At 30.9% G+C, this 15,512-nt stretch overlaps 1 protein-coding gene and 1 pseudogene across 1 annotated transcript; both read right to left on the bottom strand.

Annotated features, from left to right (window-relative positions):
* Nucleotides 1–1,993: 1,993 nt before the first annotated feature.
* LOC100250105 (8-hydroxygeraniol oxidoreductase) lies at nt 1,994–4,309 on the bottom strand. Its single transcript, XM_002281229.4, has 7 exons — nt 4,222–4,309; nt 3,947–4,089; nt 3,773–3,810; nt 2,793–3,195; nt 2,464–2,700; nt 2,190–2,348; nt 1,994–2,104 (listed from the first exon to the last, which is right to left on the bottom strand). The coding sequence occupies exons 1-7, from the start codon at nt 4,307–4,309 to the stop codon at nt 1,994–1,996; spliced, it is 1,179 nt and encodes a 392-aa protein (XP_002281265.1).
* A 6,400-nt stretch (nt 4,310–10,709) lies between these two features.
* LOC100244971 (8-hydroxygeraniol oxidoreductase-like) lies at nt 10,710–15,138 on the bottom strand (annotated as a pseudogene).
* Between the last annotated feature and the right edge of the window lie 374 nt (nt 15,139–15,512).

The following is a 15,512-nucleotide window of genomic DNA, read 5'->3' as shown; positions in this document are numbered from 1 at the left end:
TTATACTTAAGAAAAAAAGAATATATATAATCTAATATGGTTTGTTTTTTCTTTCATTATCTTTTCATGAATCAATATCGATAATTTTAAATATTATGATTTAATTTTAAATTATACATGATTTTTTAAATTTTCTTTTACTTCTCTAAATTTTTTTATGAGACAAATAAATTACAAATTTAAATGACACTTGATATATAAGATTTACTAATTTTTTAAAATAATTTAAAATTAAGAATTAATCCAATTAATACTAAAAATAATTAACAAAACTTAAAATTGATCTCACTAATACTAAAAAGTTATAAACTAAAACTTGTCATTAATAATTCCTTTTTTTACTGGCAACTATATTTTTTATAACTTTTTTTATTAGGTAATTAAATTTTAAATCAAATAAGATTTAATACATTACATTCATTAATAAATATAATAATTTTTTAAAAATAATTTAAAACTTAAATACTATCCCAACTAACCTCACAAATTTATAAACAAAATTGGTATAAAATGGTTTTATTAATTCTCTTCAAAATTTTCACTAGATAAATAGGCTTCAAATCAAACAAAACTTACACGTATATGAATCATTAATAAATCTGTTAATTTTAAAAAATAATTCAAAACTAAAAAAATAACTCAATCATTACTATTAGAAACTCATAGGCTAAAACGGGTTTAAAATGATTTTATTAATATATAAATCATATTTTATATTTTTTTATTATATAACTGAATTTCAAATCAAACAAAATTTAATTTTTAAAAATAATTTGAAACTTAAAAATAGACTCATGTCAAAAAATTCGATTTACTTAATTTTAAAAATTATCCATTAGTGTGGATCCTTACTCATATTAGTACATGTATTTGATTATTTTCTTTCTGCGTGTCTCTTTTATTATTTCCTTGCCACACTTTTCAAGGGCACGAGCTTGCCAAAGCCAGTGGCGATAAACCCCGGAGTGCAGCATTGACGCCGACTTCAAATGCAGAAAGGTGAACTTCCTTGTAGTTGTGGACCATGATGTTCAGGTCTGAGCGGTCTTAGAAGCTGAGCTCACCATTGCTGGCACCGTCCCCGAACGAACATATGTGTCAAGCTCTTGGAGGCATACTTACTAGCTTCCATCACCATTCCCATATGCCTCCAGTTTTTCTTAGTGGGATATATTACATCTGATTCCTGGAGATATAAGATTATTAAGGTGAACCTAGAGGCAATTTTCTACTTCTCCAAATTAAGAGATTTAAGATAAGAAGGATGAATAAGTGCATGATGGTGAGGAACCAAATGCATTGAGCATATGGTCATGGTGGGTTTGTCAAATGGTTCATGAGAGCTCCACACTAGGAAAATATTTCAGTTCCTTTCAAACTTGGAACAGTTGCTTCCAAACATTATCCCTGAGAATGCATTAAAACCAATATTGCTTCTCAAATCCTTATCCACTCTCTCTTTTCACAGGATAATCATGCTATTAATTAGCTCTATGTGCTAATATATTAGTCTCAGGAGCACCCAAATTTTCCTCTTGTTATGATGGTCTGCAAAATTTCAAGAATTGCTACTAATATACCATGTCAACATATGTTTGAACCCTGCACCAAATTCCTTTTTTACACAGGTTGTGTTCCACCTTTGGTAGACTTCTCATCATCAAGAACTGCCCGCAACTCCACAAGGGTGGATCATCATTCTGGATTGACATGACACAAGTGGAAGCTTTTGGTCTATGCCAAAACCTTTCTCCGACGACCATAAATTTCTAATTAGTTTCAGTTATCTGTTTAGGTTTTCAAGCTTGGAAGCCTGAACATCAGTAGCATTACAATATTACAGGCCAACCTGACTTGCAAAGAACTCTAATCTTGAAGTTTGAAAGCTTGTCTTATTCGGTATACCTGGGCTTGATGGCCATTGGAGAATCCATATAATAACCAATCCAAAGGTACATATAGGAGAGCATATTATAATTATTGCTGAGATGAATCAAATCTTGATGAGAACCTTCACACAGTCTGGCTGCTTCAAAAGCTCAAATGCCTTGTTCATGTCTTCCAATTGAACTTCATGAGTCAAAAGTTCATCAAGTTGAATATCCTGTGGGAAAGAAGAAACCCGCTCAGTCAAAGTACTTGAACAGATTTTTTAGGTGACTCGTTAGTTATAATACCAAAGAACTTGCCTTATTGATGCATTTGTCAACTATTACGGGAATGTCTGACTGGACTTTGATCCCTCCGAAGAAGCATCCTTTTAGTGTTTTACCAGACAAGAGAGCCATTAAACTGATGTCCACGGTCGGGACATTTGCTATACCAAGTACCATCGACATCCCTTTTCCCTGATATCCATGAAAACATCATAGAAAGAGACAATCTTTAAGCATGGTACTAACTTCCAAGTAAGTGTGAACAGAACATGATTTTGCATTCATATATACAAGTCCAAAGATGTACCACTTTGGTGGCTTGAAGTGCTTCATTAACCAAAGACGGAATTCCAGTGCATTCAAAGCTATAATCCACACCCTGTCCTCCCGTCAACTCATTTACCAGTTCTGAGATAGACTTGTTAGATTCATTGGGATTTATAAAATCAGTCATTCCAAAAGCCTCTCCCACTTCACGCCTTCTTTCATTTTTGTCTATGCCAATTATTCTAGCTGCCCCTTGATTTCGGGCCCCCTGTAGCACCTGTGATTAGAATTTATATTTTTTTTAGTTAGCTACACATTAGTAGTTGTGACTTGTGAGGTAAAAAAGAAAAGATAGCCTGAAATACATACCCCTAATCCAACGGCACCAAGACCCAGAACTGCAACACTTGATCCTTTTTCAACCTTGGCGTCCTTCCAAGCTGCCCCATATCCAGTGGAGAAGCCACATGAGAGGAAGCTAGCATCTGAGGGAGCTATCCTTGGATCAATCTTGACAAGGTAGTTAGCATTCACAACCATGTACTCAGTCCATGTGGAGCAGCTAAAAATGTGGTGGAGCCTTTGCCCTCTAATAGACATTCTGGAAGTGCCATCGGGCATCAGACCAGTGAAAGTTACAGGGTGCTTAAGGCATACATTGGTCTTCGGTGACCTACAATTTTCGCATTCGCCGCACTCCCCTAGGTAGGTCGGAATTACTACATCGCCTTCCTTCAAACCTGTTACATTTTCTCCTACACTCTCCACCACCCTGCATTCACAAAGAATCTTAGGCTTTCCTTCAAAACATACTTTTAGCAAACTTCAAATAGAAAACAAATGTATAAGAACTAGAAAAGACAATATAAGTTAGCAAGGACGGAGAGTAGGGTCGCCACCTTTAGTTACTAGGTTTGGCCTAGCGGGTTGCTTCCAAATTACCCCCATCTCCACTGTTCCACTTTTATGTGGACACACCAATTCAAAGGAAATTGAACTGATGATTTGGTTGTCACTTTCAAAACCCAGAAAAATCAAATTCACATAAAACACATATATTTGATAATAAAATTACTTTTAGAAATAAATTATTCTAATTTCTAAAACACATTAAAGCATTTTTCTTGTTTTCAAAAAGGAAATAGAAAAATGATAAATTTTTGAACCTAATATATTTCTTCATTATTGTTGATAAGAGACCATTCCAAGTACCAAAACAATTTACACATTTCTGCAATATATCCATTGGAAGCACCTACACTTCCTATTTCTCTTTTCCTTTTGATCAATATTTGACATAAACCTCACAAAAAATCTTCTCTAAGAGAGGTGAGAGACAGAAAAATTACCCAACACCTTCATGTCCTGGAACTTTGGGAAACATAGGCTGAAATAAAACACAAACAAACGATGAAGATTCAAAGAGACCAAAAGAAAAAAGAAAAAAATTAATCACATGATATATTTCCACAAAAAAAAAACTACACTTTCATGGGGGAATGCGTTCTCTGAGTAATTCTCACCAGTGAAAGTTCTGAGCAGTAGAAGATGTCTGTGTGACAGATACTAGCGTACAGCATCTTAACCCGAACTTCAGACGATTTGGGTGGCTCTACCTGTATCTCCTCCACCTTCATCGCCTCCCCCAGCCCCCAACACACCGCCGCTGTCAAACATCGTACACTATCAGATTATCAATGACCCAGAAGCCGCAGCCCATAGATCACAAATTCAGAGGCTTTTCGGAAGGAGTGTGAGATCAGAAAATTGAATGATGAAACATGAAATGGAAGTTTACCTTTGCATGTGATGACTTCATTGGCCCGTGCGGCGGCGTTGGTGGGGATATCGCTCTGCCCAGGAGACAAGCGGGACGATACCGACATTTTCCTGTAAATTTATCAGGAAAAGGATGAGAAAGGACGTAGATATAAGGTTCTACCTTCGACGATCTTAAGGCTCGATTGGAACGTCGAAAAGTGTTGACTGTTGAGGAAAGAAAATGGAAAAAGACAAAATAAAAGGTAAAATATATATATATATATATATAAGGAAAAAAGGGAAGAGAAAGAATAGAAAACAAATTAAATGCAACAATATGACGTGTTTTATATTTTATATACCAAAAATATCTTTAATTAATACGCAAAAAAAAAAAATCTTATAATAGGAAAATAACTGGCAATCCATTAGGTATGATTGTCATGGCCTTGTAGGCCAAATAAAGCAAGTTGGCTGTACTATTTAATGGCTGGGAAAATTCAGATCCTTTGTCTTCTATTTAATAAAATGAGAAATATTAAACAAAAATAAAAATTCTTATTACATCTGAATTGATATTTTTTTTTTCTTTGTCTTACTGTTAATACAAAGTGATAAAAATTGGACACTTTAATAATAATACTTTCGGATGCCTAAAACAAAATAAAGGAAAGTAATTACTTGATTCATTATTAGTATATAAGAGAGATGATATCATTTTTTTTTTACATTATAAAGGTTTGAGAATCAATCTTAATGATTAATTATTGAAATTAATAATAATAATTAATATTCCAAATTTTAAAAATATTATATTAATAGAGATGCCATAAAATTCTCTAGGGTAAAGTGAGTTTTGACACACTAATTTAAAAAATATATATAAAAAAAACACTCTAAATTTTATAAATCAAATTTATTTTCATCTATTTAAAAATATTTTAAAATATATGTAATTTTTTCATAGTCAGATAATTATTATCTCAAATGACCCTTTTTACCTTTTTTACTTATCAAGTTAATAACACTTGACAATTTTTTTTTACTATAAGAACTAATTTGGGATCATTAAAATTTAAAAACTTTAAAACTAAAAATATAAAAATAAAATATTAACTTTCACTTGGCTATAACACAGAAAGAGTTAGAAATATAATGAGAGTCAATATTTTATTTGTAATTTTTAATTTTTTTAATTATATTTTAGTTTTTAGTTTTTTTTTATATTTCAATTGCATTTAATTTTTAAGTATTTTAGTTTCCATTATATTTTTAATTTTTAATTTTTTTTGGTTGATGTCAACTAAAAATGAATATAAAATCACTATTAATTATGGAATTATAAAGATTTTATTTATCACTTAAAGATCCTCGAGAATTTTTTCAGAATGATTTGTATTTTATATTATATAATAAAAAAATTATAATATATTTATTTGTAAAATATTTTTATCAAATCAAAAGGATAAATTAATTTTTTTGATAATTTTATTTAATATTATTAATTAAAATGGTATTTTAGGAAATAATTATCTTATTTATGAAAAAGTGCATATATATATATATATATATATATATATATATATTTAAATGGATGAAGATAAAACCAATTTATAAAAGTTGGATCTTTTTCTATATTTTTTTTAAATTAGTGAGTCAAAACCCATTTTTCCCAATTTTCTATTTTATAGATTTAAGTTTGGTAATTTTGTAGTATGTTAAGATCACAATTTATTTATCTATTTCAAGTCCATAGTCATTTTTTAGATTTTTTTTTTAATTAAACAACTATTACAATGATAACTCACAATATGCAACTCATAAGTGTGAGGAGTCTTATTAATATGGGTCACATATTATAAATTATAATACTTTTTCATCATTCTCTCGACAATCACAAATCTATAATCATGAAATAACAATTTTTTAATTTTTTATTTTTTATATCTATCACCGATGTATACTTTAAATTTTGAAGAGAAAAAAAATAGATTTAAATTTAATAAATTGTTTGTATATTCTTTTTTAATCTTATTTTTAACTGCTACATATAAAAACTAAATAATTTGAAAATTTATAGATTTTTAACTAATTTTAATAATATTTAATTTTATTTCATATTTTTATTTAACACAATCAAACAGAAGAAATATATATTACATTTTTTTCTTTGCTTGATACTTTTTAGAAATTAAACATAATCTTAATATCTATAAATTTATTTTAAACTAGAAAAAAAGAGTTAGACCGAGATGTAGTTAGAGTGGTTATATGTCATGTATGAACTCGCCAAGGTAACACTAGATATGCATGTAGAGGTGACAGTGGCTGTATGATAAGCATTCTTCATATATGAGAGAATGTCAAACACTTCACAATAAAATATAGTTGAAATAAAATTGGTTTTTGCTTTCAACAATTATTTGTTGAAGCTTATAGATATTTTTTCTACATGGCATTATAAAATGAACAACATGAAGAATTACATAACATCTTGACATGCAAAGGGTTCTAATCTTGACGTTTGCAAGCTTCTCTGATTCAATGCTTAGGCCACTTGCCAATTGCCATTGAAGAATGAATGTAACTATCAATCCAAAGATGAATATGTGGACATATTATAATTGTTGTTGAGATCAATTAAATCTTGATGAGAATCTTGACACAATCTGGTTGTTTAAAAAGCTCATATGCTTTTTTCATTTCTTCTAATCGTATTTTGCGAGTTAAAAAAAGAAACCCACTTAGTTTTCTCCAAAATTATCGTAAAATTAATTTGAATTCTAATTTTATCATAATTGGTAACATTTTATAGTAAATAAATCAAAGTCAAAGCATTAACCTTATTGATGCATTTGTTAGCTATTAAGGGGATGTCAGATTGGGCTTTGATCCCTCCAAAGAGGCATTCTTTTATTGTTGTTCCAAGCAAGTGGATCCAAAAATTAATGTCCATGCTCTCTTCGTTCCCGCTCCAATTGATATCAACATTCCTTTTCCTTGATTTCGATGAAGTCATCCAAGAAGAAACTTGTATAAATATGATAACTTCAATTTAGTATGTAATAATATATAATGATTTACATTTATATGAATCCAAAGATGCACCACTTTGGTGGCTTGAAATATTTCATTAATCAAATATTGAATTCCAGTGCATTCTAAATTATAATCCACACCCTCTTCTTCTGTTAGCTCATAAACTAGTTTTGAGATAGGTTTATTGGATTCGCTTGGATTTATAAAATCAATCATTCCGAAAGTTTTTCTCACTTTACGCTTTCTTTCATTTTTGTTTATGTATTCTAGCCGTCCCTTGGTTTTGAGCCCCCTCTATCACCTACATTTTAAATTATGTTAATACAAATAGTCTTTGCTCATTTTTGACATATGAAGTTGTATTAGATTTTGAGGACTTCAATCTTTTAAGCCTTGAAGTGTAAAAAGGCAAGGACATCATGAAATATATATTGAACTACCAATTTTCCTAAAAGATTAAACTTGTAGAATTTGGGTTCAATATACATGTCATGCTTTTTAACAATATATACCCCTAATCCAACAGCACCAAGACTTAGAACTGCAACACTAGAGCCTTTTTCAACCTTAGCCTCCTTCCAAGCTGCCCCAGTGGTAAAGCCACATGAGAGGAAGCTAGCATTGATAGGGTTGTTCTTGAGTCAATCTTGACAAGGTAGTTGGCATTCACAACCATATACTCGGTCCATGTAGAATAGCTAAAAAGGTGGTAGAGTATATATATATTTGTTTCTAAACTAAGAATTAAAAAATAAAAAATAAATCTTTAGCTTGATAGTATAACAAAAAAAATTAAAATTCCTTCTACAGACTTACATGGTAGCTGCCACATCAAGTGTCACCTCAAATATCTCTTAACCATAATTTGCTAGAACTTGTAATAGATTTGGTTAAACCAATGAAATCTCTAAAACCTTCTAAAACTTCATTTTTCTTTATCTCCGTATTTGGTTAAAAAAAACTCTATAAAAAAATTGAAACATAAAACAAGACTTGAGATTTGTAATTTTCTTGGTTCAAGGGTTTTCTTCCTCTCCAAACACAAATTTCACTTTCCTAAAAAAAATCTTAAATATGGGTAATGTAACGACCCGCACCCAACCATGTAGATATTGTCCGCTTTGGGCCCAAGGGGGTCCTCACGGCTTTAAAACGCGTCTACTTGGTTAAGAGGAGCCTCTACATATATAGCGCCAGGAACATTCTCCCCTATCCGATGTGGGACATCACAAACACCCCCCCATGCAGACACAACGTCCTCGTTGTGTCCCATGGGATTGTGGGGCCAAACAGACAAAGCCAAACAAACCCCCACACAGGGGTCGGGGATCGGCTCTGATACCATTTGTAACGACCCGCACCCAACCATGTAGATATTGTCCGCTTTGGGCCCAAGGGGGCCCTCACGGCTTTAAAACGCGTCTACTTGGTTAAGAGGAGCCTCTACATATATAGCGCCAGGAACATTCTCCCCTATCCGATGTGGGACATCACAGATAACCTATTTTTCGTGTATATTAAAAACTATATATTTATATTTATATATTTAAAACAATATGACGTGTTTTATAATTTTTATACCAAAAATGTGTTTACTAATATGAAAAAAAAAATTCTTATAAGAGAAGGAAAAAAAAACTGGCAATCCATTAGGTAGGGTTGTCATAGCCCTGCCAAATAAGTTTGAAAATTATGACTTATAATTGAAATTAATTATATTAATTAATAGTCCAAAATCTTAAAATACTACATTAATAGAGATATCATAAAATTTTCTACTTTATAAATATAAATTTGGTAAATTTGTGGCATGTTAAGATCACAATTTATTCATCTATTTCAATTCCATAGTAATTTTTTGGATATTTTTTTTTTAGTGAAACAGTATTACAATGATAATTCAAAGTATGCAACACATAGGGTGTGAGGAGTCTTGTTCACAATAGGTGGCTTTTAACCGCCTATTAAAAATCCTTTTTTTTTTTCTCCCTATTTTCACAATCATATATAAGCCTTGACGGTAAAGCAATTGAAAGTTTCAACAATATTACAAATCACATATTATAAATTACAATGATTTTTCATCATTCACTCAAGAATAAAAAAACTATAATCATGAAATCGAAATCACAAATCTTTTTCATTAATCTTCTTAACACAGTCTTTTATCCAACACCTATTACTTAAATTTTACAAGAACTCCTAATGGAACAATTACCTATTTTATTTGATTTGCGACTAATACTCGTATTCAAGTTAAATTGCTATCAGTTCTAAGCCTTAGTCATCTATTCGATCAATGCGACCTTACTCTAACAAGGAAGTAAATTACTTTACAACTGTTCTTTAATCAATTATTTTATTTGCCACCTAAGAAGGAAGAGCTAAAAAAACCTAAAGCAATTAAAATAAATATATAATAATGTAATAAATAATTTCCACACCTTTCAAAATTTTACAATCCACTTGAAAATGAGTTCAATAAAAGTTAAAAGCTTCATAATTGATTTTCTTTAAATAATAATAATAATAATGAAAGCACAATAAATAAAAACAATTTGGTGGTGTATTTTTACTTAATTTTAAATAAAACTTAAAACTAAATAGTATTTAATAGTGTTAAGTATTAAGTTGTTTATTTTTTAAATAATGCATTTTTATTAAGTATTAAGAAGTTGAAAAAAAATCAATAAGTTCACAATAATTACTAATTATGATGGTTTACTTTTAACATTCAGGAAAGATATAATTTTTTTTCTATTCAATAAAAAAAAATTAAAGAAATAAATAATAAGTTTTAAAAAAATAAACAAATTACTAAAGTCTGAAAACAAATTAATTTTAACAAAATAGTTAAAAAAAAATAAATACCCTATTTTACAAGAATTATTCTCACACGATCTCTTAATGTCCCTTCATCCACATGTTAAAATGCCCATCCTATTTTTGGATTCAAAATACATGATTTAATGAAAAAGAGTAAAAATAACATGCCAAACAAGAGGTAAAAAAATTCAATTGATTAATCTCATTTTACTTGAAAGAAAATTTCAAGCTAATTTGGCTTGATGAACACACACCCATCATTAATTTCCTTGACTAAGGGAACCAAATCCAGTTTTACTCTTAGAAAAATGTCTCATAAGTTTGAATCAATGCCAGTTGTATATTCTTAAAAAAGAAAAAAAAAATCTTCATGCAAACAACATTGCCCGCAATGATTTTTTTTAATGGTTTTGTTTGAAAATAAGTTTCTTCATTTATAAGAGAAGATACTAATAGTTAATATCTATAAATTCATCTCTAAGTTAAAAGAAAATAGTTAGTTGTAGTGGTTACAACATGTATGAATTCACCAAGGTGACAAAAGCTAGATATGTCTGTAAAGCTATATTTTTAATTGTGATTATATTTTCTTAGCTTCTTATAATCTTTAAGCAATTATTTTTTGGAGCCTATAGATATTTTTTCTTCATGGCATTATAAAATGAACAACAGGAAGAAATATTATTGACCAATTTGACTTGCGAAAGGTTCTAGTCTTGAAGTTTGCAAGCTTGTCTTATTCAATGTGGCTACTTGCCATTGGGGAATAGATAAAACCATCGATCCAAAGATGAAAATAAGAGCATATTATAATTGTTGCTGAGATCACTTAAATCTTGATGAGAACCTTGATGCAATCTGGCTGCTTCAAAAGCTCATATGCCTTTTTAATTTCTTCCAATTGAATTTCATTAGTTAAAAGATCATCAAGTTGAATTTCCTGTGTCAAAGAACAAACTTACTTAGTTTCTTTCAAATCATCATAAAATTAACTTGAATTCTAATTGTATTATGATCAATAACATTTAGTAGTAGATAAGCTAAGATCAAAAGTCTACTTAATAGTAATTTCAGAAAGCATTTTTAACCCTTTTAATATTTGAAATTTTTTACTTTTCAAGTATTAAAAAAGTTAAAAATGATTTTTAGAATTACTATCAAATACACTTTAAAGTATTAACTCAAGCACTTGAATCCAATGATGAATAAGCATTGGATGTGTGTGATAGAACTTCACAAATAAATAAGATTATTTTGGTTGGTATATAAGAGATTACTTTCAATGAGTAGTGAAACATTCATCATAGAAAGGAGCTTACCTTATTGATGCATTTGTTAACTAATAAGGGGATGTCAGACTGGACTTTAATCCCTCCAAAGATGCATCCATTTATTGTTCTTCCAAGCAAGAGGGTCAAGAAATTAATATCCACACTCGCTTTGTTTCCCGCTCCAATTACTATCAACATTCCTTTTCCCTGATCTCAATGAAGTCATTTTTTTTTTATAAAAAAAAAGCTTATATAAATGAGATAACTTCAATTTAATATGTAATGATATCACATGATTTACATTTATACAAATCTAAAGACATACCACTTTGGTGGTTTGAAGTACTTCATTAATCAAAGATTGAATTCCAATGCATTCAAAACTATAATCCACACCCTCTCATCCTGTCAACTCATGAACTAGTTCCGAGATAGGTTTATTAGATTTACTTGGATTTATAAAATCAGTCATTCCAAAAGTCTTTCCCATTTCACGCTTTCTTTCATTTTTGTCTATGCCAATTATTCTAGCCGCCCCTTGGTTTCGAGCCCCTTCTAGCACCTGCATTTGAAATCATGTTAATACAAATAGCCTTTGCTCATTTTTTAATGATGTTGTATTAAATTTTGAGGACTCCAATCTTCTAAGCCTTAAAAGTGTAAAAAGGTAAGGATATTTGAAATACATGTAAAACTACTAATTTTTCTAAAAATTTAAGTTTGTAGCATTTTAAATTCAATATACATATCATACTCTTTAACCATACATACCCCTAATCCAACAGCACCAAGGCCTAAAACTGCAACACTAGAACCTTTTTCAACCTTAGCCTCTTTCCAAGCTGCCCCATATCCAGTGGAAAAGCCACATGAGAGGAAGCTAGCTTCTGACAGAGCTATTCTTGAGTCAATCTTGACAAGGTAGTTGGCATTCACAACCATATACCCAGCCCATGTGGAGCAACTAAAAAGGTGGTAGAGCCTTTGGCCCCTAATAGACATCCTGGAAGTGCCATCAAGCATCAAACCATTAAGAGTTAGGGGGTGTTCGAGGCATAAATTGGTCTTTCCTGACCTACAATTTTCACATTCTCCACACTCCCCTAAATAGGTTGGAATAACTAGATCTCCCTCCTTCAAGGCTATCACATTTTCGCCTACGCTCTCCACCATGCTGCATTCACAAGGAATCATAATTTCTATTAATTAGTTATAATTAAAAAAATAAGATTTGTAATGAAAATTATTTTAAGATTTACACAACTTTCAATATTTCTATTTAAGAGACAATAGGAGAACATCAACAACTAGTCTCCAACCATTTTTTTCACTGCCTTCCATTTTTTATTGCTTCTTTTATCCTTTTATCTCATATTTTCTAAATTCCAAAAAAATAAAGAAAACTATCAATAATTATTTATTATAAGACATTCTAGCACTATATTTTTAGAACCTTTCCAAATTTCATAGGAAAATGTGATTATTTTACCACTTTTTTTTGTTAACTTTTTTATCACCTTTTTGAGTGATAGGGCTTATTTGATGACAACATTACTTTTATTTAATCTATTTTTAATAATTTTTAATCATATTTAATCTTCATCTATCATATATGATAATAGCAAGTGATCTCATTTAAAATTTTTTCTTTTTTGAGCTTTTACTTACTTTTCAAGAAAAAATAATAAATAATTATACATTTAATTATTTTATTATTTTAAAAATTAATATTATCTTTCACTTACATTGTTGTCATCATATTTATTATCTTACAAATTAACTTGGATAAACAACTATTTTTTATTATAAAATTTTATTTAAAAGTTAGCATAAGCTTCCATGTTGATGGGCTTATTGTCTCCTTTCTAAAGGGAAAATTAGAGAAGAAAAACTCATTGGGCAGTCGCTAACCATTGTGACTTCCTTTTCGCTTACACCATTTCTTTGTGAATGTTATTTGGTAAACTACTTCCGTTATTCTCCTTAAGGCATTATGTTCAATTGGGATTTGAATAGAAACTCTATTTTGGAGCTCAATATTGTTGGACTCTACTCCTCCCTGGGGGCTATGCCCAAAGCTTCAACCCCTAATGGATTAGTCGAGACAAACAACCCTCTCTATCTCCCTAGTGCTCGATCCCCTCCTAGGCCTTACAGTTGACTCTATAGAGAGCCTTGACTTCTTCTATTAGAATAGAAGGAAGGGACCTTTCTTTTCATGAGATCTCCTAGTCAAGAGTTTGTGTCAATTTGTGAATTCAAATGAAAGCTTAAAAACGGGAGCTATTGGTGCAGTGAAACTTTTATAATTTACAAAGAAGTGTTACATTTTATAAATTTTTATAGAGCTTTCAAATAATGAAATTCGACTTACAAACCAACCCTATTGAAGAAGATTGGCTCTCATGTTAGCAATGCTCTTTCCTAAGTGCAAAAAGAAAATCCACATGTTTTTCTCAAATCCGCATGCTTTTTTCCCAATTTCCTAAGTGCTCTTAATCCGCATGTTAGTAGTGCTCTTTGCTAAGTGCACAACAATAAGGGTCTTGAGACACTCGCCCTACTTAATATAAGTGGGAAACGTTTCTAATAATATTCCAATCTTAAGCACACTCGGTAAAACAAATAAGCAAATAAGGAAGAAGGGCTATCTTTTCCTTCCAAGTCCATAGGTGAGATGAAGAAGAAACTGGAATGTGAATGCCGGGGGGAAGAGGGCTAATGAAAGAGTACTAGTGGCTCTTCACTCAAAGAGCCTTTTTATGCTTCAAGGGCAAGAACTACAGAAAAATCAACATTTTAGGCAAGTGGCTGGCTGTAGGAAGAAGTCCGGCCATGAACTTCCGTCAAGGAAAAGGAAATTTCCAAAAGGTCAGCCTGCCACTCATTAATTGACCGTTGCCATTCGCGCATAAAAACACTATTCCAACCACCAGTCATTTTTCAGAACTACTGAGCGATCACTTGCCTTGTTTTTTCTGCCGTTTGAGATCTGAAGTTCATTTGGGTTTTCCTCTTTTTTTTTTTTTTTGTTCTTTTTTATTTATTGTTTGATCGCATCTACTTTTAAACACAGAAGATAAAACCCACAAAAGATCTTCTCTAAGAGTGGTGAAAGGCAGAAAAATTTACCCAACACCTTCATGGCCAGGAACTCTTGGAAACAGAGGCTGAAATCAAACACAAACACCCAAATGATGCTACCCAATAAAAACGGAGATCAGATTACTCTACAAAACTACACGTTCAAGGAGGAAACTGGTGTAAGGGATACTCACCAGTGGAAATCCTGAGCAATATAAGATGTCTGTGTGGCAGATACTAGCATACAGCATCTTAACCCGAACTTCAGACGATTTGGGTGGCTCTACCTGTATCTCCTCCACCTTCACCGCCTCCCCTGCTCCCCAACACACCGCCGCTGTCGAACATCATAATTTGTCTAATTATGGATCAACTCAGAAACCTTAGGTGATACGAAGCAAATCCGCATGCTTTTTTCTCAAAATTTGTAAAAAATTGAGGGAGTATGGGGTGGATCAGAAGAAAATCGAGTTGTTTCGAAGTGGATAAATGCTAAAACAGAGAATGAAATCTGAAGCTTACCCTTGCAAGTGATGACTTGATTGGACCGGGAGGTACTGCTGGTAAAGAAATGGTTTTGGCCAAGAGATCTAAAGATGGGGCTTTTACTGATTGGCTTCCTGGTCAAGTAGGAGGATAAGATACTCCGAATGTGCATCTTCATGTCGAAGTTGAAAAGAACCTGGGAAAGGATGAGGACGAGGATCAAGGCTGGAATGGGATAAATAATAAAATAAAATTAAAAAAGTACGTAATTATTATACTTACTTTTTGTTAATGATTTGTCAAGAACATTGACATTTCTCAAATTTCTTTTATTTTCCCGCACTTACAATTTAATTTTTTGAAAATTTTATCTTATTGTTGATGTCATCTAAAAATGAATATAAAATCACCATTAATCCTGGAATTATAAAGATTTTATTTATTACTTTGAAGATCCTCGAGAATTTTTTCAAAATAATTTATATTTTATATTATATAATAAAAAAATCATAATACATTTATTTGTAAGATATTTTTATCAAATCAAAAGGATAAATTAATTTTTTGATAATTTTATTTAATATTATTAATTCAAATGGTATTTTAATAAATAATTATCTTA

The sequence above is a fragment of the Vitis vinifera genome, chromosome 6, assembly GCF_030704535.1.
Source record: "Vitis vinifera cultivar Pinot Noir 40024 chromosome 6, ASM3070453v1".
In the NCBI taxonomy this organism is placed as follows: domain Eukaryota; kingdom Viridiplantae; phylum Streptophyta; class Magnoliopsida; order Vitales; family Vitaceae; genus Vitis; species Vitis vinifera.
Note: the sequence above shows the minus strand (reverse complement) of the source record. Positions and strands in the feature narration are given on the sequence as shown.

What these genes read in the sequence shown, in the direction of transcription:
- LOC100250105 (XM_002281229.4), bottom strand. Translation starts at nt 4,309, where the DNA reads ATGTCGGTATCGTCCCGCTTGTCTCCTGGGCAGAGCGATATCCCCACC. An exon ending in CCAGGACATGAAGGTGTTGG is followed by an intron (nt 3,196 to 3,772) that starts GTAATTTTTCTG and finishes TTGTGAATGCAG; the next exon opens with GGTGGTGGAGAGTGTAGGAG. An exon ending in TTGGTGCCGTTGGATTAGGG is followed by an intron (nt 2,701 to 2,792) that starts GTATGTATTTCA and finishes TTCTAATCACAG; the next exon opens with GTGCTACAGGGGGCCCGAAA.